This window comes from Bos indicus x Bos taurus, chromosome 10, assembly GCF_003369695.1.
Source record: "Bos indicus x Bos taurus breed Angus x Brahman F1 hybrid chromosome 10, Bos_hybrid_MaternalHap_v2.0, whole genome shotgun sequence".
NCBI lineage: Eukaryota > Metazoa > Chordata > Mammalia > Artiodactyla > Bovidae > Bos > Bos indicus x Bos taurus.
Genome location: NC_040085.1, coordinates 16,563,669 through 16,589,131, shown reverse-complemented (window position 1 = coordinate 16,589,131; position 25,463 = coordinate 16,563,669). Strand labels below are relative to the sequence as shown.

The following is a 25,463-nucleotide window of genomic DNA, read 5'->3' as shown; positions in this document are numbered from 1 at the left end:
GATCAATTTCACAACTATGCATAAAAAGGTGGATATAAAACATGTGATAAATATAATATACTGACAGATATAATATATGTATTATCTTGCTGTTCCCCAGACTGCTCTGGGCATTTGTGGTCTCCCCTGCTTCCTTGTAAATAATTAGAAACCAGGACATCAGCTGCCTGTCACTCAGAGTTCATATGGGACAGAAGAATAGATGGTTCAACCTCATATACACTCTCCTCCCTGTATCACTCATTAATGAGTTCTTTTGAACTTAAATTCTAAGAATTGGCACTGTTTTTAAGACTGTGTCTAATACTCCCTTTTCTACTTGTTTGTTTGCTTTTGGTTCTTTTAAATGAATTTATCTATTAAAATGATGAAACCAAGTGGAAGATTGAGAGATACTTCATGATCATGTACAGTATACAAAACTTCAATCATTAAGTTCTGTGGTAGTGACATATACTAAGTGCTTGAACAGGATTGGAAAAGGTCAGTATTCATTCCAGTCCCAAGAAGGGTAATAACAAAGATTGTTCAAATTATTATGCAATTGTGCTCATTTCACATACCAGTAAGATTATGCTTAAAATCCTTCAGCTAGCCTTCAGCAGTACGTGAACCAAGAAATTCCAGATATACAAACTGGGTTTCAGAGAGGCAGAGGAACCAGAGATCAAATTACCAACATTCATGTGATCATGGAGAAAGCAAAGGGATTCCAGAAAAACATCTGTTTCATTTACTACACTAAAAACTTTGTGTGTATAACAACAAACTGGAAAATTCTTAAGGAGATGAAAATACCAGCCCACCTTACTTGTTTCCTGAGAAACCTGTATGCAGGTCAAGAAGCAACAGTTAGAACCGGACATGGAACAACCCACTGGTTCCAAATTGGGAAAGGAGTATGTCAAGGCTGTATTGTCAGTCCTCTTATTTAACTTATATGCAGAGTATAACATGCGAAATGCCGGGCTGGATGAATCACAAGCTGGAATCAAGATTGCTGGGAGAAATATCAAAAACCTTGGATATGCAGATGATACCACTCTAATGGGAGAAAGTGAAGAGGAACTAAAGGGCCTCTTGATGAGTGTGAAAGAGGAGAGTGAAAAAACTGGCTTGAAACTCAACATTCAGAAATCTAAGATCATGGCATCTGATCCCATCACTTCATGGCAAATAGAAGGGGAAAAAATAGAAGTAATGACAGATTTTACTTTCTTGGGCTCCAAAATCCCTATGGATGGTGACTGAAGCCATGAAATTAAAAGATGCTTGCTCCTTGGAAGAAAAGATGTGACAAACCAGCAGGTGGGCTAAGTCGCTTCAGTCCTGTCCGGCTCTGCATCACTATGAACCGTAGCCCTCCAGTCTCCTCTGTTCATGAGATTTTCCAGGCAAGAATATTGGAGTGGGTTGCCATGCCCTCATTCAGGGGATCTTCCTGACCCAGGGATCAAACCCACATCTCTTATGTCTCCTGAGTTTGCAGGCATTTTCTTAAACACTTGTGCCCCCGAGAAGCTTAAGATGGCATATTAAAAAGCAGACACATCACTTTGCTGACAAAGGTCTGTATAATCAAAGCTATGGCTTTTCCAATTGTCATGTATGGTGTGAGAATTGGACCATAAATAAGGCTGAATGCTGAAGAATTGATGCCTTTAATTGTGGTGCTGGAGAAAGCTCTTGAGAGTCCCTTGGGCTGCAAGAAGGACAAACCAGTCAGTCCTAATAGAATCAACCGTGAATATTCACTGGAAGGACTGATGCTGAAGCTGAAGCTCCAATACTTTGGCCACCTGATGCAAAGAGCCGACTCACTGGAAAAACTCTGATGCCGGGAAAGATTGAGGGCAGGAGGAGAAAGGTACAGTACACAATGAGGTAGTTAGATAGCATCACCGACACAATGCACATGAATTAGAGCAACTCTGGGAGATACTGAAGTACAGTGTAGCCTCGGGTGCTGCAGTCCATGGGGTAACAAAGTTTGGACATGACTTAGTGACTGAACAACAACAAAAAAAGTGTTTAAAACCTGTAGATATCAAGTTTTGTAGGAGAACATTACAGCCTTATGTCACAGAAAGATCTGGCATACTTATCTTTCAATTTATTTTACAAAGAGAAAAATAATGAGCCACTAACAAGTGAGACTGAACACTTTGGACCAATGACATAGAAAATGTGACATCAGGACAATGCCAGGACACATGGTCTAATAAATGCAATTCTATATGTGGAAGGGACAGGACTGAATATCCTGATCTTCCACAAAGTCTAATCAATAAGACTCAATTTCAAATTTCAAAAGAATATTTTATTCCTGTATAATTTCATTCAAAATTTAAAACTGAATAGATGCTGAAAGTCAGATGAACTGATTTTTTTTTTTTTGTCATTTCATGGTGAAGTAATTTTATTTATTGAAAAACTTAAATAGAGTCACAAAACTCAATACAAAGACAGAGATATATTAATGATTTTGAATAAAATTTCCATTCACCAAGAAGCCTAAGATCTGCAAGTTTTTTAAAAGAGTCATTACATTCTAGATGGAGAAAAGTAAGAATAGGCTAAATGAACGACCTGTTAGTAGATTACAGAAAGTTTCATAGGCTATAGTAAATTATATCTTAAACAGGACGGCAAAACTATTTTGCTGAATAATTATCAATGGACGTCAACTTTTTTAATATTCAGTTCTCCTCTGCTCAAATTTTAATACTGATTGCTTTTTTCATGCCTTCTTTCAGGATCTGCCTAATTTAGTGACCAGGGAAAGACAAGCAGACAAAGTAAAGGTTTGTGGCGAGCCAGACTTTTTCCCATGTGTGCACAGACCACGTGGTCTATGAACATGACAACCCCCACTTCCTGTTGCGGGGAGTCACACAGGTACCAAGTAGTATGTATATGAGCTGCCAGGCACTCAAAGACACTGAACTCTCAGCTTGAGGCAGAACTAAGCACATTTGTGCAGGGAAATCCATGCCTCATGCCGCTCTCCAGTCCGCTCTGGGTGTTCATGGCCATCGCCTTCTCTGGTAGGGAGGCTTCCAAACAGGAGTGCGAGTGTTCAGGGTGAAAGGTCTGCACGGCACGTGGAGCTTCACAGGGACTTGGGGAAGAAAGGAGGACTGGAGAAAAGCAAGAGTCAGGATTTCAGTTTGGTTTTTGGGGGTGTGATCTGAAATGAGTCTAATTCTTGCACTATTTTATTCACTGCTTCATCTCTGTTTTCTGATTTTTTTTCCCACAGGATCTGGTGTGGCCCAGAAAGTTACTCAAGACCAGTCAGATGTATCCAGCCAAGTGGGGCAGTCAGTCACCCTGAACTGTCGGTATGAAACAAGTTTGAGTACTTACCGCCTTTACTGGTACAAGCAACTTCGCAGTGGACAGATGACTTACGTTATTCGTCAGGGTTCAGAAGCGACAAATGCAAGGAAAGACCGCTACTCTGTAAACTTTAAGAAAGCAGATAAATCCATCAGCCTCACCATTTCAGCCTTACAACTGGAAGACTCTGCAAAGTACTTCTGTGCTCTCCATGACTCACAGTGCTTGAAGTAATAGGAAAAGCTGTACAAAAACCCTGGAGCTAAGAGAGAGCCCCCCTGCTGAAGGACCCCAGCTGAAATGCACACCCGCAGACCCCAGACAAGAAATGATAGTCCTGTGGTTATTTAAGTTGTGGTCTGGATCAGAAGATTTAGTTCTAGTTAAAGGCACCTTCTACGTTATTTGGAAACAGGTGTCCAGAGTAATTTTCTACTAATATATTCTCCACTTGAATTTTTGACTTTAAATCAATTGTACAGAACATGGGTAAAGTTGTCTAAATTTGAAAATGTGCCCCATAATATTTTAAACTGGCAGTTTTACTTCATCACAAACCTGGGTCTAGTTGTGTGGAATCACCATCAAAACTATTTCCTTAATTGTTTCCTCTTAGACTTTGTGTCAGGGCACAATCAGAAAAGCAGAACTATGGGTGATGTAGAATAAGAGATTAGTTCTAGGGATCAGAACTCAGGCAATGGCTAGAGCTGGTGGACGAGTCTGTACAAAGCTGTTATCTTTATATCTGGTGCTGAACCTGAATTCACTTAAGTCAGCTTAGAGTAACACTGAAGCTTTTAAACTGTGGTGTTGGATAAGACTTTTGAGAGTCCCTTGGACTGCAAGGAGATTCAACCAGTTCATCCTAAAGGAAATCAGTCCTGAATATTCATTGGAAGGACTGATGCTGAAGCTGAAATTCCAATACTTTGGCCACATGGTGCGAAGAACTGACTCATTGGAAAAGACCCTGAAATTGGGAAAGATTGAAGGTGGAAGGAGAAGGGAACAAAAGAGGATGAGATGGTTGGATGGCATCACTGACTCAATGGACATGAGTTTGAGTAAACTCCGGGAGTTGGTGATGGACACAGAGACCTGGTGTGCTGCAGTCTATGGGGTCGCAAAGAGTCACACACAACTGAGCAACTGAACTGAAGGCAACATTTGTTAAGGAAAGTCTGATGGGGACAAAAGTATGGACAAACTGTGACAGACAAAGTCACACTTGAACTATGAGGACAACTGGAACCCACAGACTTGTCTGTCCCTCACCTCCTTCAGTCTCACAATACTGGCTGACCTTGAAGAGAAGTGGCTGTCATTTGCTATCACGCTACACACATACTTGGCCCAAGACAAAGAAGATGAGGAGGACATCTCACGGGAAGTGGAGGAGTTATGAGTCAACAATAAGATGAGCTAGTTCAGCAGCAGCAATGTGTAGAAAAAGCATTTGCCAAAATCCAATAGTCAACCATAGTGGAAACTCTAAGAAACACAGGAATAATGGAGAAGTTCCTCAACAGCTCTTAGCATGTTTACTGGTAAAAGACTATATTTTTCCCTAAGGAAGGGAACAAAGGGAGAATATCCACTTTAATCACTCTCCTTCAGCAAGTGCTGGATGTTGCAGCCAGTGCAGCAAAGCAAATAAATATATAAACAATCTTTTAAGCCAGAAAGGCAGTCAAATCTCCACTATTTTCTATCTATGTAGAAAATCCCAAAGAATATGCCCTCCAAAACTCCTACAACTCTTAAGTGGGTTCAGAAGGTCTCAGGATATATTAGGTAAACACATAAAATAAAATGCATTTTTATATACTATCAGTAAACATGTGGATACCTAAATTAAAAATATAATACTATTTACAATGGCTCAAGAAAGACCCTAAATCCTTAGGCATAAATCTAAGAAAACATGTACAGAACTTATACACAGAAAGCTACAGAACACTGCTACTTCCAAAAAATACAAATAGCCAATTATTCTAGCTATTATCCTAGAAAGACCAACTTTCCCCCAGTGGAGCTGCATAGGCACTTTTAGAGAAAAAAAAAATTGATGGCACATGTATTATGACCTCTTTTTGGACTCGATTCTGTTTATTGACTTCTTTATTTTATCCTCATGTCAACAGACCATTCTATCTTAATTACTGGGGTTCATACACATTTTGAAATCTGGAAATGCAAGTCATGTTTTCTTTGTCTTATTCAAGGCTTATTCTAGGTCTTTGCACTTCCAGGTAAGGTATAGAATAGCTTCTACCACAAGAGATTGAGGTAATTTGATTGGGATTGTGTTGAATTTATGAATTCATTTAGGACAATTGACATCTTAACATATGGAGTCTTTAGATGCATAACCTCTTTATTTATGTCCTCTCTAATTTCTTTCATTAATTTAGGTCCTCTCTAATTTCTTTTGTTAATGTTAAGATTTTTGTAGAGGACTTGCATTGTTGCTGTTGTTTAGTCTCTGTCATGTCCAACTCTTTGCAACCCCATGGACTGTAGCCTGCCAGGCTCCTCTGTCCATGGGATTTCCCAGGCAAGAATACTGGAGTCGGTTGCCCCTCCCTTCTCTAGGGGATCTTCCCAATGCAGGGGTATTTTCTACATGTACAAACGTATGATGTGTAAATAAAAATAGTCCACCTGGTTGGCAGGCAGACTCTCTACCACTGAGCCACCTGGGAAGCAGGGCTACTTATAACAATTTTTTTATTTTATTTTTAAACTTTACATAATTGTATTAGTTTTGCCAAATATCAAAATGAATCCGCCACAGGTATACATGTGTTCCCCATCCTGAACCCTCCTCCCTCCTCCCTCCTCCCTCCTCCCTCCCCATACCATCCCTCTGGGTCGTCCCAGTGCACTAGCCCCAGCATCCAGTATCGTGCATCGAACCTGGACTGGCATCTCATTTCATACATGATATTTTACATGTTTCAATGCCATTCTCCCAAATCTTCCCACCCTCTCCCTCTCCCACAGAGTCCATAAGATACTTATAACAATTTTATCAATTATTTTGTATAGCTTTTTTACCTTAATTGACCTAAATGCCCAGCATCAAATCCAGAGCTAGGATTAATTGAGTTAAGAAAAATGTGGATACAGGGAATTAATTATGCCCTGAAATAGCCAGAACAGAGCTAGAACACCTGTCAGTATGAGAACAGATTTAGTTCAACAGCCAAACAGATGGTACCAACCTCTTGTTTGGGGTTTTAAAAACACTATTTCATTGAGCAGCCCTAGGAAATGGTCTTTCCTGACATTAGTGTCTGTAGGTGGCAAGGACTGGTCACCACTGAGTACCAGGCCATGATTTATGTTAGTTACCCCAGACCTCAGAAGTGAGGACATTTGTCATCTCCTATGTGATTTTTATCTCTCAAATCAAAACTATTCTAGAGTTATTGGAGAGGAATCAAGAAGAGGTCTTGCATACCTTATATTAAATTAGTTCCCAAGCATTTGGTAAATGACATTTTAATTGTATTTTCTAATGCTTTTGCTAGAATCTAGAAATAAAATTGATTTTTGTGTTTGGTGACTGTATCAATGCACTAATAGGTTCTAGTTCTTAAACAGCTTGTTTAGAGATACTTCGTATTTTCTACATGTATAAACTTATGATCTATAAATTAAAATAGTTCTGATTCTCCTTTTCAAACTTAATATATCTTATTTCCTTCCCTGGTTTGATCCGAGGCCCTCCATTAGGACAGTGAATAGAAGTAGTGAATAGAAGTACCTGTCTTGTTTGTGATCCTGTAGGGAGTAATATTGACTTTGATATTTTCACTGATGCCCTTTATTAGATTTGGAAATTTCTCTTTTATTTTTGGATTGTTGGGAATATTCATCATGCAGAGACGTTAGCCTTTCATCAAATTCTCTTGATTTTTTAAAAGTAAATAAAGTACACTATTTTGGTTTTCATCAAGCAAAGAAAGATCACTTCACCTCATATGGTTAAGATATAATCTTCTAAAATTAAAAATTCTGAAAAGAGCCAATAGGCTAAAAAACTTATTTTTAAATTCTCCATATTTTGGTTTCCATTTTTTTTTTACTTTTGTTATTATTTAAAATGCCACTTTGAAATGTTTCGTACAGTCTTCTAAAAAAATAAAGTCAAAGAACCCAAGAAACAAAAACGTTTGTTTTCTTTCTACCTTTTGCTAATATAGTAAAATAATATATTCCTACATAGCTTAAATGAATTCATTTTTAGTTGTTCCTGTATTTTCAGTAGTAGTGGGTGTTGACTTGTGTGTGTGTGATCCGCCATGTAACAGACTACCAAAGAATATTTATAAATATTTGTAAAATATTTATATGGGAATAATATTTATTCTCATATCATCAGTTTAATTTTCCTCCATCCTAGACTTGTGATGTTTGTTATCTGTTCTTGAATTTTGTCCACGAATATAACCCTCTATTTATTCTGTTGGAGTCTTTTGTTTAACTTGACTTCTATAGTATTGAAAGATTGCTTTTGGAATAATTTCATGAGTTGTTCAGCATAACTTCTTTCACTAAGTTCATGAATAACAACTCATCTATTCATTTAGAAAACAGATAACTCTTGAGTGCTTTATGTGTACCAACCTCTCTTTATAAACATTGAATAAACTTTAAATATGGGAAGATAAAAGACAAAAGGAAAACTACAAAGAAGCCAAGAACTGAGGATGTGTGACAAAAAAGGAGCCAGAAATAATGAAAACAATTTGTGGAGTGGTTTAGGACTAAGAAAACACAGATGAATACAAAGGTCATGCAACTAAGATGTGTGTATCTCAGTCGTGTCCAGCTCTGGGGACACCATGGACTGTAGCCCACCAGACTCTTCTGTGCATGAATTTCCCCAGGCAGGATACTGGAGTGGGTTCAGTTCAGTACAGTTCAGTCGCTCAGTCATGTCTGGCTCTTTGCAACCCCATGAACCGCAGCATGCCAGGCCTCCCTGTCCATCGCCAACCACCAGAGTCCACCCAAACCCGTGTCCATGGAGTTGGTGATGCCATCCAACCATCTCATCCTCTGTTGTCCCTTTCTCCTCCTGCCCTCAATCTTTCCCAGCATCAGGGGCATTTCAAATGAGTTAGCTCTTCGCATCAGGTGGCCAAAGTATTGGAGTTTCAGCTTCAACATCAGTTATTCCAATGAACACTCAGGACTGATCTCCTTTAGAATGGACTGGTTGGATCTCCTTGCAGTCCAAGGGGCTCTCAAGAGTCTTCTCCAACACCATAGTTCAAAAGCATCAATTCTTTGGCGCTCAGCCTTCTTTATAGTCCAACTCTCACATCCATACATGACCACTGGAAAAACCATAGCCTTGACTAGATGGAACTTTGTTGGCAAAGTAATATTTCTGCTTTTTAATATGCTGTCTAGACTGGTCATAACTTTTCTTCCAAGTAGTAAGCGTCTTATAATTTCATGGCTGCAATCACCATCTGCAGTGATTTTGGAGCCCAGAAAAATAAAGTCTGACACTGTTTCCACTGTTTCCCCATTTATTTGCCATGAAGTGGTGGGACCAGATGCCATGATCTTAGTTTTCTGAACGTTGAACTTTAAGCCAACTTTTTCACTCTCCTTTTTCACTTTCGTCAAGGGGCTCTTTAGTTCTTCTTTACTTTCTTCCATAAGAGTGGTGTCATCTGCATATGTGAGGTTGTTGATATTTCTCCCGGAAATCTTGATTCCAGCTTGTGCTTCTTCCAGCCCAGTGTTTCTCATGATGTACTCTGCATATAAGTTAAATAAGCAGGGTGACAATATGCAGCCTTGATGTACTCCTTTTCCTATTTGGAACCAGTCTGTTGCTCCATGTTCAGTTCTAACTGTTGCTTCCTGAGCTGAATTCAGGTTTCTCAAGAGGCAGGTCAGGTGGTCTGGTATTCCCATCTCTTGAAGAATTTTCCACAGTTTATTGTGATTCACACAGTCAAAGGCTCTGGCATAGTCAATAAGGCAGAAATAGATGTTTTTCTGGAACTCTCTTGCTATTTTGATGACCTAAATCAAATCCCTTATGACTATACAGTGGAAGTGAGAAATAGATTTAAGGAACTAGATTTGTTAGACAGAGTGCCTGATGAACTATGGATGGAGGTTTGTTACATTGTACAGGAAACAGGGATCAAGACCATCCCCAAGAAAAAGAAATGCAAAAAAGCAACATGGCTGTCTAAGGAGGCCTTACAAATAGCTTTGAAAAGAAGAGAGGTGAAAGGCACAGGAGAAAAGGAAAGATATACCCAAATGAATACGGAGTTTCAAAGAATAGCAAGGAGAGATAAGAAAGCCTTCCTCAGTGATCAGTGCAAAAAAATAGAGGAAAACAACAGAATGGGAAAGACTAGAGATCTCTTCCAGAGAAGGCAATGGCACCCCACTCCAGTACTCTTGCCTGGAAAATCCCATGGACGGAGGAGCCTGGTGGGCTGCAGTCCATGGGGTCCCTGAGAGTCGGACATGACTGAGCGACTTCACTTTCACTTTTCACTTTCATGCATTGGAGAAGGAAATGGCAACCCACTCCAGTGTTCTTGACTGGAGAATCCCAGGGACGGGGGAGCCTGGTGGGCTGCCGTCTATGGGGTCGCACAGAGTCGGACACGACTGAAGCGACTTAGCAGCAGTAGCAGCAGCAGAGATCTCTTCAAGAAAATTAGAGATGCCAAGGGAACATTTCATGCAAAGATGGGCACAATAAAGGACAGAAATGGTATGGACCTAACAGAAGCAGAAGATATTAAGAAGAGGAGGCAAGAATACACAGAAGAACTGTATAAAAAAAGGTCTTAACGACCAGGATAATCACGAAGGTGTGATCACTCACGCTCACCTAGAGCCAGACATCCTGGAATGTGAAGTCAAGCAGGTGTTAGAAAGCATTACTATGAACAAAGCTAGTGGAGGTGATGGAATTCCTGTTGAGCTATTTCAAATCCTGAAAGATGATGCTGTGAAAGTGCTGCACTCAATATGCCAGCAAATTTGGAAAACTCAGCAGTGGCCACAGGACTGGAAAAGGTCAGTTTTCATTTTAATAGCAAAGAAAAGCAATGCAAAGAATGCTCAAACTATCACACAATTGCACTCATCTCACATGCTAGTAAAGTAATGCTCAAAATTCTCCAAGCCAGGCTTTAGCAATACATGAACCACGAACTTCCAGATGTTCAAGCTGGTTTTAAAAAAGGCAGAGAGGAACCAGCGATCAAATTGCCAACATCCGCTGGATCGTTGAGAAAACTGGAGTGGGTAGCCATTTCCTTTTCAGGAAGCTAGCCTGATCCAGAGATTGAACTCCCATTGCCTACACTGCAGATAGATTCTTTACCGACTGATACCAGGGATGTTCACCTTTCTTTTTTTTTTTCCCCCGTAGGATATTTTAATGATTTATTATTTTTTTTAACTTTACAATATTGTATTGGTTTTGCCATATATCAACATGAATCTGCCACAGGTATACACGTGTTGCCCATCCTGAACCCTCCTCCCTCCTCCCTCCCCGTACCATCCCTCTGGGTCATCCCAGTGTACCAGCCCCAAGCATCCGGTATCATGCATCGAACCTGGACTGGAGACTTGTTTCATATATGATATTATACATGTTTCAATGCCATTCTCCCAAATCATCCCACCTTCTCCCTCTCCCACAGAGTCCAAAAGACTGTTCTATACATCAGTGTCTCTTTTGCTGTCTCGTATACAGGGTTATTGTTACCATGTTTCTAAATTCCATATATATGCGTTAGTATACTGTATTGGTGTTTTTCTTTCTGGCTTACTTCACTCTGTATAATAGGCTCCAGTTTCATCCACCGCATTAGAACTGATTCAAATGTATTCTTTTTAATGGCTGAGTAATACTCCATTGTGTATACGTACCACAGCTTTCTTATCCATTCATCTGCTGATGGACATCTAGGTTGCTTCCATGTCCTGGCTATTATAAACAGTGCTGCGATGAACATTGGGGTACACGTGTCTCTTTCAATTCTGGTTTCCTCAGTGTGTATGCCCAGCAGTGGGATTGCTGGGTTGTATGGCAGTTCTATTTCCAGTTTTTTAAGGAATCTCCACATTGTTCTCCACAGTGGCTCTACTAGTTTGCATTCCCACCAACAGTGTAAGAGGGTTCCCTTCTCTCCACACCCTCTCCAGCATTTATTGCTTGTAGACTTTTGGATCACAGCCATTCTGACTGACATGAAATGATACCTCATTGTGGTTTTGATTTGCATTTCTCTGATAATGAGTGATGTTGAGCATCTTTTCATGTGTTTGTTAGCCATCTGTATGTCTTCTTTGGAGAAATGTCTATTTAGTTCTTTGGCCCATTTTTTGATTGGGTCATTTATTTTTCTGGAATTGAGCTGTAGGAGTTGCTTGGGATATTCACCTTTCAATCTGAGAAACATTTCAAAAGGTTGACATCCTGTGGGAGTTTAGCTCTGCAGTTCATTTATTCAGTCAGTACAGGGGGCTGCGTCATTTGGAAACAGCGGTCTTTTCTGGCTATCAAGGAAAGAAGTTTGTTTTCCATTGATGTTCCACAGAAAAGTGAAAAAAAAAATTTTTTTTCATCATCTTTAGACAACTTGATTTTATAATCCTTTGTTGAGTGCATGTGGTCAAGGATTCAGGGAATCATAGCCTTACAGCCTAAATCTTTTCCATGTACCTCCCTAAACATTGCTTTCCCATTTACCACCCTGGTTGATTCTTCCCTTCCCTATTCCTTATGCTCTTTTCTCTTCACTCCTCTTTTTCTGCCAGGATCATCCACCTCCACCCTTCTCCACCCCAGAGAGTTTGCTTTCCCTTTTGTCTTTTCTGTCTCAGCATCCTTGGTGTCTCTCTGTCTCAGCGTCTTTGGTGCAGAGCACCTACAAACATGGGCAGAGAGGACATAAGGTTTAAGGACCATTGTTCAAGGAGGATGAGGAGAATACCATCTGTGTAATCAGTTACTATATCAAGAACAGATGTATTGAGAAATGTGTGCCTAAATGGAGACAGATGCGTGATTCCAAGGACCTTTTCAGGATGCTGAGTTCCAATGTCCGAGCTGAAGATGTTTAGTTTTCTATCCCAATGTTATTAATATTTCCTGTCCCTCAGAGCAATCACAGCCTACTTTGAAATCTCACATACATTTGCTAGAACATGGATGGGTGGCGGGGACCAGCCCCGGCTGATCCAGGGTATTCGAAGCGGGGACGGCGTCGGCGACCTATTTATTTAAATATTTTATCAAAGATATAAAGAGTAATAGAATGAGGATAGCTCAGTAGGAAAATTCAGTGGAGAAAGGAAGCTGAGTAGCTTGGTTTACGCGGGAGACCAATAAAACTTCAAGACAAGAAGCTTGCACCACTTACGTAGGCCACAGGCGTCCTTCCGTTCTCCCGAAGGAGAGGAGACACTGAGGCCTCCCCAGTCGAATCTTAGAAGCCCAGGCATAAATAGCAAGCATGGCAGGTTCTGCGCTCCAGATGGAGACTCAGCAAGAATTTGAGAGAGAGAGAGCGACATGGGGAGACCAAGTTTCAGTGAACAAGGCCCGCACTTTATTTTCCAAAGTAGTTTTTATACCTTAAGTTGTGCATAGAGGATAATGGGGGAAGGGGTGGAGTCATGCAAGGACAGCAGTTCCTGGTCCTAACTTATCATATGCAGGCTTTCAAACTTATCATATGCAAAAGTTCAGGTGAATTACATCATCTTCTGGCCAGGAGGCCTGTTAACATTTTAAGAAACTTATCTTTCTCTAAAGGTGATTATTCCAAAGTCAGGCACCAGCCTCCAAAAAAGCATTGGACAAAGCTGCATTCCTATAGTGCAAAGGTGAGGTGGGCTCAATCAAGAAAAGAAACAAAGATGCCACAAAAAAAGAAAACTACAGGCCAATATCACTGATGAACATAGATGCAAAAATCCTTAACAAAATTCTAGCAATCAGAATCCAACAACACATTAAAAAGACCATACACCATGATCAAGTGGGCTTTATCCCAGGGATGCAAGGATTCTTCAATATCCGCAAATCAATCAATGTAATACACCACATTAACAAATTGAAAAATAAAAACCATATGATTATCTCAATAGATGCAGAGAAAGCCTTTGACAAAATTCAACATCCATTTATGATCAAAACTCTCCAGAAAGCAGGAATAGAAGGAACATACCTCAACATAATAAAAGCTATATATGACAAACCCACAGCAAACATTATCCTCAATGGTGAAAAATTGGAAGCATTTCCTCTAAAGTCAGGAACAAGACAAGGGTGCCCACTTTCACCATTACTATTCAACATAGTTTTGGAAGTTTTGGCCACAGCAATCAGAGCAGAAAAAGAAATAAAAGGAATCCAAATTGGAAAAGAAGAAGTAAAACTCTCACTATTTGCAGATGACATGAACCTCTACATAGAAAACCCTAAAGATTCCACCAGAAAATTACTAGAAATAATCAATGACTATAGTAAAGTTGCAGGATATAAAATCAACACACAGAAATCCCTTGCATTCCTATACACTAGTAATGAGAAAACAGAAAGAGAAATTAAGGAAACAATTCCATTCACCATTGCAACGGAAAGAATAAATACTTAGGAATATATCTACCTAAAGAAACTAAAGACCTATATATAGAAAACTATAAAACACTGGTGAAAGAAATCAAAGAGGACACTAATAGATGGAGAAATATACCATGTTCATGGATTGGAAGAATCAATATAGTGAAAATGAGTATACTACCCAAAGCAATTTATAGATTCAATGCAATCCCTATCAAGCTACCAAGAGTATTCTTCACAGAGCTATAACAAATAATTTCACAATTTGTATGGAAAAACAAAAAACCTCGAATAGCCAAAGCGATCTTGAGAAAGAAGAATGGAACTGGAGGAATCAACCTACCTGACTTCAGGCTCTACTACAAAGCCACAGTCATCAAGACAGTATGGTACTGGCACAAAGACAGAAATATAGATCAATGGAATAAAATAGACAGCCCAGAGATAAATCCACGCACATATGGACACCTTATCTTTGACAAAGGAGGCAAGAATATACAATGGATTAAAGACAATCTCTTTAACAAGTGGTGCTGGGAAATCTGCTCAACCACTTGTAAAAGAATGAAACTAGACCACTTTCTAACACCATACACAAAAATAAACTCAAAATGGATTAAAGATCTCAACGTAAGACCAGAAACTATAAAACTCCTAGAGGAGAACATAGGCAAAACATTCTCTGACATACATCACAGCAGGATCCTCTATGACCCACCTCCCAGAATAGTGGAAATAAAAGCAAAAATAAACAAATGGGACCTATTAACCTTAAAAGCTTCTGCACATCAAAGGAAACTATTAGCAAGGTGAAAAGACAGCCTTCAGAATGGGAGAAAATAATTGCAAATGAAGCAACGTACAAACAACTAATCTCAAAAATATACAAGCAACTCCTACAGCTCAACTCCAGAAAAATAAACGGCCCAATCAAAAAATGGGCCAAAGAACTAAATAGACATTTCTCCAAAGAAGACATACAGATGGCTAACAAACACATGAAAAGATGCTCAACATCACTCATTATCAGAGAAATGCAAATCAAAACCACTATGAGGTACCATTTCACACCAGTCAGAATGGCTGCGATCCAAAAGTCTACAAATAATAAATGCTGGAGAGGGTGTGGAGAAAAGGGAACCCTCTTACACTGTTGGTGGGAATGCAAACTAGTAGAGCCACTATGGAGAACAGTGTGGAGATTCCTTAAAAAACTGGAAATAGAACTGCCTTATGATCCAGCAATCCCACTGCTGGGCATACACACTGAGGAAACCGGAAGGGAAAGAGACACGTGTACCCCAATGTTCATCACAGCACTGTTTATAATAGCCAGGACATGGAAGCAACCTAGATGTCCATCAGCAGATGAATGGATAAGAAAGCAGTGGTACATATACACAATGGAGTATTACTCAGCCATTAAAAAGAATACATTTGAATCAGTTCTAATGAGGTGGATGAAACTGGAGCCTATTATACAGAGTGAAGTAAGCCAGAAGGAAAAACATAAATACAGTATACTAACGCATATATATGGAATGTAGAAAGATGGTAACAATAACCTGGTGTACGAGATAGCAAAAGAGACACTGATGTATAGAACAGTCCTATGGACTCTGTGGGAGAGGGAGAGGGTGGGAAGATTTGGGAGAGTGACATTGAAACATGTAGAATATCATGTAAGAAACGAGTTGCCAGTCCAGGTTCGATGCGCGATACTGGATGCTTGGGGCTGGTGCACTGGGACGACCCAGAGGGATGGTGTGGGGAGGGAGGAGGGAGAAGGGTTCAGGATGGGGAACACATGTATGCCTGTGGCGGATTCATTTTGATATTTGGCAAAACTAATACAATTATGTAAAGTTTAAAAATAAAATAAAATTTAAAAAAAAAAAGAATTAACTCAAGGATCCAAGGTTAAAAACATTGAGGCTACTACTTACATTTCTATACACCCATTATATCAATCAATACACTGCCAAGGACACAGTAGGTAAGGAGTATGGAGACTTAGCAGCAAACATTGGCCCAATAAGTGAAAAACCCTTCACCAATACAATTTCTAATCAATCTTTTAACTACTCAAAGGAATCTGTGTTTAGACAGTTTAGAACATCTCCTGCCTCTCACAGTTGGGAGGCTCTGAACAATCACATGTGGCTGGAAAAACCTATTCAGGCAGGCTAGAAGATTTCCAAAGGAGTCTGTAGGTTAAACACTGTCACACCCAGGAATTATTAACTGGAGCTGTAAGCTAACTCTTTTTTCAGAGAGAGGTAGTGGGAGACAGCCCCCTGTAAAGTCAGAGGTGTAGGTGAAAGCACAAAGCAGAAAATAGGCAGACTCTGGTTTTGGGGGTAGATGCTCGAGAAATTCCAGGGAGACTCCTGAGGCTTGATCCCGCCTTTGCGTATGCCAAGCCTCCTTCCTCATAACCTTTGCCACGGGCAGAGCTCGCTCCCCACAGATGAGAATTTTTATCTCTTTACAATGCACAGCTCAGTACAGTTTTCTGGGATTAAACAATGTTTTCCACAAGCTTCATGGAACATTAGAAAATGTATTTAAAGAAGAAAAGAAAGAGCAATGGTTCTGGATAGGCACACCATCATGATCAGTGTTCCTTTTCCAGAGCCAGACTTTAAACTTCACAGAGGATGGCAGCACACACCCTGTGAGTTGGGGATATCTCTCCTTCTCTGGGGGACTAAAATAGGGCAGGAAGACCTAGACAAGGAACTGCTTGATCATTGGCTAACAGATCCTGGCAACAACACACTGCAACAGATACCTGCACTGGTTGTAAGTCTCTAACAGCAGCAGTTGTTTCTGTTCTCTGGAAACAAGCCTAGAAGCAGACACAAGTGTGAGCTCTGAGCCCACAATCCTGATTTGTCCTTGAAATATGAGGCTGGTGATTGGAGTAAATGTTTTTCTGACCTTGGTAAGTGTTCTGTGTCTACAAGGGATGACTTTGAGGCCAAGGAACTGTAAGGGTCATTTGCTCTCTACTCCTCTCCCTGTGTTTTATTCAGCATTATAGCAATAGAATTGAGAACAGATCTATGCATTTGGTAGGGAGTACAAACTTCTACATGACAGGTTAATTCATAGCCATGATGTGGAAGAGACCTTAGCAGTAAGCAGGTTGGAAGAACTCTCTGGGGTTATTGAGCCAAGGACCCCGGGATAAAGCCTATAGAGTTCTCAGATTCTTGCCGTGTGTCTTTGGTCCCTATAAAATAAGCACCAATAATATTTCTCAGGACATAGATAAAAACACTGGAGTAGGGGGTAGGTCCAGACAGTTTGGGGAGTGTTGTGCCCTTGATCCACAGAATTACACTGATTTGTTGTCAGGGGATAATTTTATTTTCTTGACCCTTTAGGGACTGTGATTGATGCTAAGACCACCCAGCCCAGCTCCATGGATTGTGCTGAAGGAGAGGATGCAAACCTGCCTTGTAACCACTCTATCATTGGTGGAAAGGACTATATACATTGGTATCGGCAAAATCCCAATCAGAGTCCACAGTATGTCATTCATGGCTTACGAGGCACAGTGAACAGAAGCATGGCCTCTCTGACCATAGCTTCAGACAGAAAGTCCAGCACCTTGGTCCTGCCCCAGGTCACCCTGAGAGACGCCGCTGTGTACTACTGCATCCTGAGAGAGGCACACTGGGACAGACGGGGCTGCACCTGTGCAGCATCTCTGGTGGGAAGAAGTGGGGACAGAGTGGGGAGAGCAGTCACAGAAGCAAATCTAGAGTCATCTAGAAGGAGAGTCAGAGAGCAGTAAGAGATGAGGAAAATGAAGGGAAAGGAAAGGGAAGAAGATGCATAAAGAAAAGAAGAGAAAAAGGACAAGGAATAAGCACCTAGTTTACTGATGAATCTGAGAAGAATTTTGAGGCATGTCAGAATCATAATTTTAACATAGCAATAAAGTAAGAGGTATTAATAATTTTTATGGCTCCTCCTCATGTCAATCAAATGTTGGTTTCAGTGTGCTAGTCCCAACATAAGAAGTGGGAAACATACAAATAATTCTCCTTGTACCAAAGGCTTCTCTCATTTGGCTCCAAGGCCAAGTCTAGACTCTGATGTGTTACAGTTGTTCCACTTACCAGAAACAAATTACTCTCTCTGAGAAAGATCTGAAATGTTATTGTTGCTAGTCTAGAACATTCATATTTCCCATGAAGAAGTTTTTTGAAAGAAACAAAAATTAAGTGAATAATAATTTTTCACTTCCTAGGCAGGTCTGGAAACCCTGCCTTTATAAGGCATTTTCATCAATTTGATAATCCCTAAGCAGCACATGGGGGTTCCACCGTGGCTTAGCAGTAAAGAGTCCACCTGCAATGCAGGAGCTGCAAGAGACCCGGGTTCAATCCTTGGTTCAGGAAGATCCCTTGGAGGAGGGGATGGCAATCCATTCCAGTATTCTTCTCTGGAGAATCCCATGGACAGGGGAGCCTGGCAGACTACAGTCTTTGGAGTTGCAAAGAATCGGACATGACTGAAGTGACTTAGCATGCAGGCATGCAAGCAACACATGGGGCTTACCCCGGTGGCTCAGTGGTAAAGAATCTGCCTGCCAATGCAGGGGACATAGGTTCGGTCCCTGGTTGGAGAACTAAGATCCCACATGCCTTGGAGCAACTAGGCCTACGTGCTGCTACTACTGAACCATTCTTGAACTGTCCATCTGAACGTTAGTGTCTGCAGATCACTTTACTTTCACTGCAGTGAAAATATACAGGTCTTCATCTTCCATCCCTTTTACCCCCAAATCTACTGATAGAGAATTGATATTATTTATAGAGTCTGAGATAAGAGCACAAACTAAAATTATCATCATATGGTTTCAAAAGCACTTATTTTTCTCTAAAATAGCCTACTAAAATTAAAAAGCATAATACAAAACTAGTAATCAACAGTTTAAAAATGTATTTACAATAGAAATTTAAAAAAATAATTTATTCACTTTCACTTTAATAAAAATAAAACTATTACAATTCAATTTTCGATGTCCACCTGGTGGTTAAGATAACTAATATTGCTCTCAATGCAGGCTGAGTCTAAAATAAATATATATAACTTTTAAAGTCATCAGTACCGTTTTTATAGCATCCATATATATGCACTAATATATAATTTTTTTTTCTCTTTCTGACTTACATCACTCTGTTTAACAGGCTCTAGGCTCTCCACCTCACTAGAACTGTCTCAAATGCTTTTTTTTTTTTTTATGGCTGAGAAATATTCCTTTGTATATAAGTATGGCAAATTCTTTATCTGTTCATCTGTTGATGGACCCTATTTGTGGGGCAAAAATAGAGACACAGACATAGAGAACAGACTTTGGACACAGTAGGGGAGGGAGAGTGAGAAAAATTGAGAGAGAGGCATTGAAATATATGCTTTACCATATGTAAAAGAGATAGCTAGTGAGAAGTTGCTGTATGAAGCAGGGAGCTCAACACGGAGCTCTGTGACAACCTAGAGGAATGGGGGGAAGACTCAAAAGGAGGGGACATATGTATACTTTGATTCACATCATTGTATGGCAAAAGCCAACACAATATTGTAAAGCAATTATCCTCCAATTAGAAATAAATTAATTAAAAAAAAACAAATTTTAAAAATAATACTGTTTAATAGAGCAAAGTGTTCCAGCCAATAGAAGCAACTTCTGATCATGCTGATTTCATAGGCAGCCTTCAGAACCACAAGTAAATGCATAAGAGAAGCAAAAGCTTCATCCTCAGCATTTGTAAGAAACAGTATTTCATTAAGGAAGAATCTACTGCATCCATGCCATGTGAGAGAAGGATGGGGCTATATAATTAATTTTCGCTTTCTTTCCCATAAAATTCTCCCAAATTCCTAATCAAGGTCTGCCTTCTCCAAAATGTTCTCAGAAAGTATCCCTTAAGTCATAAAATAATGACCTATTTCCTTCTCTCACTCTACCCCTGCCCGCACATTCTGAGTTGGTTGCAGTGGGAGGGTGGGGCGTCCTGTCAGTGTCACCTGAGCAGGATTTGTTGGGTAAGCTGATTGGCTGCAGGAGCAGGAATGACTTATGACACTCACTCCCTCAGGGTTTAGTCAAGTATCTTGCAGTGAAAATGTCCCAACAAGAAGAGGAATCATCATGAAGAGGCTAGCAGGCACTGTGCTGGGGCTTTTGTTTGCCCAGGTTTGCTGTGAGTTGGGGCTGACCCACAAGGAATCTGAAGGAATGAGGCACTGCTCTATTGTTGGGGGAGGGAGAGGAGCTGACAAGTCCTGCAGACTTTTTATCCTTCTCATCATCTATGGGGATGGGGAGGGCACTTTCAGGGTTTAGTAGGAGTTACAGTGACCCTCACCAGTGACTGTTTCTCTTTCCTCATCAGATGTGTGAGGAGTGGATGTGGAGCAGAGTCCCCCAGCCCTGAGTCTCCAGGAGGGAGCCAGCTACACACTTCGGTGTAATTTTTCCACTTACTCACAGAGTGTGAATTGGTATCTTCAGAAACCTGGGGGCCACATCATCCACCTGTTTCACATTCCTTCAGGGACAAAGCAGGATGGAAGATTACATGCCACGACAGTTCCTAAAGAAGGCCGCAGCTCACTGCACATTTCCTCTTCACAGACCACAGACTCAGGCACTTACTTCTGTGCTGTTCAGCACAGTGCTCCCCAGGTACCTGCAGCCTCTACACAAACCCTCCATGGGGCTCAGCCCCTCCTCCAGCCACAGTCACACCGTGAGGCCACCACAGGGCACCTGCAGCGCTTAATGTTACTCACCTTTATCAGTACAGTTTTAACCACAGACACCTTTTGGCCCTACAGATTATGGAGTTTGGTCTTTATCTTTCCTTCTCAACATGTATCTCCTTATGCACTAGAAACTTCTAACCGGGAACTGGCAGAGTAGTTGATAAGAGGATAGAATTAAAATAAATATTTGACCACAGCTTCCCAGTGGTAAAGAATTTGCCAACCAAAGGAGGAGATGCCGAAGACATGGGTTTGATCCCAGGGTTGGCAAGATCTTCTGGAGGAGGAAATGGTAACCCATTCCAGTATTCTTGGGAAACACTGGGAAATCTCATGGACAGAGGAGCCTGGCGGGCTCCAGTCCATGGGGTCTCAAAGAGTTGGACTGACTGAGTGACTAAGTACACATGGTGAACTCAAAAATGTTAAAAAGTGAAAGGAATTAAATGAAATCATTCCAATAAAGATATTATCCAGTTTGTGAGAGGGTGGGGCCTACTGAAAGAATTAAAGCAGATATGAACTTAGAGTTCTAGCTGGCTGAGAAGAGCAGAAGAGGAACTTGAGTTGCCACTGACCACTGGCACCAGAAACAATGGACAAGGTACCGGGAGCATCATTTTAGCTTCTGTAGCTTCAACTAGGCTGAGTTGTGGAGGAGAAAACCTAGGATATCTCATCAATTAGGTGGACTGAGAAAACTGGATTACAAACAAGTTCATGCAGACAGAAACTCCAAGAAAGAAATAGATGTCTGTGGAACTAATGACTTTTTAATCTCTTTAAGTAGGGGTGAGTGGACAACAGAAGGAAAAAAGTGATCAAGAGCAGGTGAAACAGAGCCCTCAATCTTTGACAGTCCAGGAAGGAGAGATTTCCATTCTGAACTGTAGTTATGAGAAGGGTGTGTTTGACTATCTCCTGTGGCACTGGCAATATCCTGGTAAAGGACCTGCATTCCTGATAGCCATACGTTCAGTTATGAATGAAATGGAAGATGGAAGTTTCACAGTTTCCCTCAGTAAGAGTGCCAAACAGCTCTCATTGCACATCACAACTTCCCAGCCTGGCGACTCAGCCACCTACATCTGTGCAGCAAGTGCCGGCTGCTCCCCTGCAATCTGTACCCAAACCTGCAGCTGAGCTGCAGCCACACCCTGCTGTGTAGATGAAATACACATGCACACAAGTACACACATCTCTTTGGTCATAAAAATCTTAATATATTTAAGAAAACTGAAATTATATAGAATTTATTCTTCAAAATGGAGATGATACAGAATATCTAGTACAAAGAGATGTCTGTAGAAACTCTCAAATATTTGGAATATATGCACTACCTTAAAAATAACCATAGGTTAAAGAAACAATTACTATGACTTTAGAAAGTATTTTGAAAGTAAATATTGTGAAAGCACATTATATAAATATGTAGGAGATGCAGGTAAAATAATACATAAAAGGAAATTTATCTTTTAAAATGCTTATTTAACTAAAGAAAAAAGGTTGAAAAACTATCATGTAGGCTTTCAGCGAAAGATGATAGAAAAGCGAATTAAACCCAACATAAACTGAAAGAAGTAAATACTAAAATGTTGGATTGGTGAAATACAAAGAAAGCTATGGGAATAGCAATGAAATACAAAGTTAATTTTGTTAAAATGATCAATAAGATTGAAATATTTCTAGGTAGAATTATCAAGGGAAAAAGAAAAAAAACAAATTATAAATATATGTAACTAAAAAGAAAGTTATTCTCCAATTTCTATAATGTTAAAAGGGTAATAAAAGAATATAATTAACAAGTTTATGTCACTAAGTGTATAGAAGTAAATTTACACAAGTAGGGAAGATTTTTTTTTTTTTTTTGACAAAGTGCAAAGACAATTCAATAGAGTCAACACAGTCTTATGAGCAAATGATGTTGGGACAGTTGGATATTCTTGGGAAATAATTGAAACTCGGCCTAAATATCACACCTTATAAAAAAATGTGGGTACAGCCTCAAAATGAACCATACATCCAAGTGTAAGATGTAAAATTGCCAAATCTTTTAGGAAAAACATAAGAGAATATCTTCATGATCTAGGGCTAGACAAAAAGAATTTTGACATGACACCAAGAGCACGATCCATGAACAAACTTAGATTTCATCAAAATTAAAATTGTTTGCTCTGTGAAAAGACACTGTTAAAAGAAGGAAAAAGATAAACCACAGAATGACAGGAAATATTTGCAAAATACATTTTCATGAAAAGATTGTGTTCAGAAAACAATGAACCCTCTAGACTCAGCAGGAAGAAAACAATCCAGTTGAAAACTGGACGATAGATTTACACAGACACTTCATCGGAGAGCTATGTGGTAAGGAAATAAGCATATAAAAAGATGGTCAGGCTAAGTCAAATATCTCTCTTAGTAAATGTCACATTGCACTGGAAAATATGTGGTTATTTTCAAATACCTTTTGATAGTGATTTCTAACATAATTCCAAGGTGATTAGAAAACAGACTGTAGGATTTCAATACCTTTAGACCATGAAATTTACACCTTGTTTTATGTCCCTGGATGTGTACCAGTGTCTCCTAGTTTATAGTCTATGGGACCTTGAATAGAATTTGCATCCTACTATTGTGTCAAGGCTGTATATTTTTACCCTGCTTATTTAACTTATATGCAGAGTACATCGTGAGAAACGCTGGACTGGATGAAACACAAGCTGGAATCAAGATTGCCAGGAGAAATATCAATAACCTCAGATATGCAGATGACACCACCCTTATGGCAGAAAGTGAAGAGGAACTAAAAAGCCTCTTGATGAAAGTGAAAAAGTGAAAGTGAAAAAGTTGGCTTAAAGCTCAACATTCAGAAACTAAGATGATGGCATCTGGTCCCATAATTTCATGGAAAATAGATGGGGAAACAGTGTCAGACTTCATTTTGGGGGGCTCCAAAATCGCTTCAGATGGTGATTGCAGCCATGAAATTAAAAGACGCTTACTCCTTGGAAGGAAAGTTATGACCAACCTAGATAGCATATTCAAAAGCAGAGACAAAAAAAAAAAAAAAAAACAAAAGCAGAGACATTACTTTGTCAACAAAGGTCTGTCAATCAAGGCTGTGGTTTTTCCAGTGGTCATGTATGGATGTGAGAGTTGGACTGTGAAGAAAGCTGAGCACTGAAGAATTGATGCTTTTGAACTGTGGTGTTGGAGAAGACTCTTGAGAGTCCTTTGGACTGCAAGGAGATCCAGCTAGTCCATTCCGAAGGAGATCAGTCCTGGGTATTCTTTGGAAGGAATGATGCTAAAGCTGAAACTCCAGTACTTTGGCCACCTCATGTGAAGAGTTGACTCATTGGAAAAGACTCTGGGGCAGGAGGAGAAGGGGACGACAGAGGATGTGATCGCTGGATGGCATCACCGACTCGATGGACATGAGTTTGAGTGAACTCCGAGAGTTGGTGATGTACAGGAAGGCCTGGCATGCTGCAATTCATGGGGTCTCATAGGGTTCAACATGACTGAGCGACTGAATTGAACTGAACTGAACTGATGCCCAAGGAAGCACAGTGCTTGCCAACCCAAAAGTAGTGAACAGATTTTAAAAAGCATTTTTTGATTTCTATTTTTTCATCTCTGTTCAGAAATAATCCTTACCAAAAAGAAAAAAAATCAAGTGCCATTCTTATACCAAACGTGTCCTGCTTTAAAACATTCTACTGAACTTATCTTTAGAAATTACAGAATTAATGAGTGCTGTTTAATAGAACTGTTGTTAGTTCTATCACTAATTCTACCAATAGAGATTCATGAGTATATGATCTCATGAGAAAAATAATAGGAGTTAGTAACTTGGAGCTCCATTGGCACACTGTGTCTTTTAACTGTTTTTCCCTGTAGCTAACACATTAATAAATTGAATCAGGAAGAGATTGTTGGCAGTGCACACTGAGGATTCTAATGTTTCACAAATTCTAGCTGTTTGCACATCTGAGAGACTGAATCTAAAGTTAGAAGAATATCTAATTTGTTCATTACACCAGAATTGCATAAAACTGGCAACACACTAAGTGATTTTTAAATAAACTAGTAACAAGTGTATACACAATGCAGAACATAGAGAAGAAGCATCCTGGGCACAAAGATGATGAGAAAACTTCAGAAAATAATTCATTTTAGTAGTTAGAACAAAAACTCAGAAAACTACATCACCCATGGAATAAATACACGATAACTATAAAAGGTAAAGAAAAATTCTAAAAATAGAAGTAAACCTGAAATAAAGGAGAATGACATGACCAGATGAGGAGGGTGACAAAGTAAAATTTTGTGATAAAATTGATACTGGAAAGGTATTACACTAAAAATTGGAAAACATTTGCATCCATGTGCCAAGGATAAAAGATTTATAAATAGCAGTCAGAATGCAGATCTGAATGTAAGAATAATGCATGAAGTTAATAGAAAAAATTCAGAACTTGTTCATTACTTTGTGTTAGATACCCATTTCTTAAGCAAGACACAAGTATCGCTAAGCATCAAAATGAATCTATATTCATATATACATTCATTTTTTTGTCACTTTTCTGTACAGCAGAGATGGGCACAACATTGTAAACCAACTATGCTTCATTAAAAAACTGATCTATATTAAAATTATTTCAAAAGTTAAAAATATAACTAGAAAATC

The 25,463-nt window shown here is 39.6% G+C and overlaps 1 gene segment (V, D, J or C); it reads left to right on the top strand.

Moving 5' to 3' along the window:
• Positions 1 to 25,463, top strand: part of LOC113899945 — a 1,425,504-nt gene that overhangs the window by 709,763 nt on the left and 690,278 nt on the right. Inside the window, 1 exon segment of the C gene segment in view lies at positions 17,478 to 17,651. Within this exon segment, the coding sequence occupies positions 17,478 to 17,651 (174 nt within the window).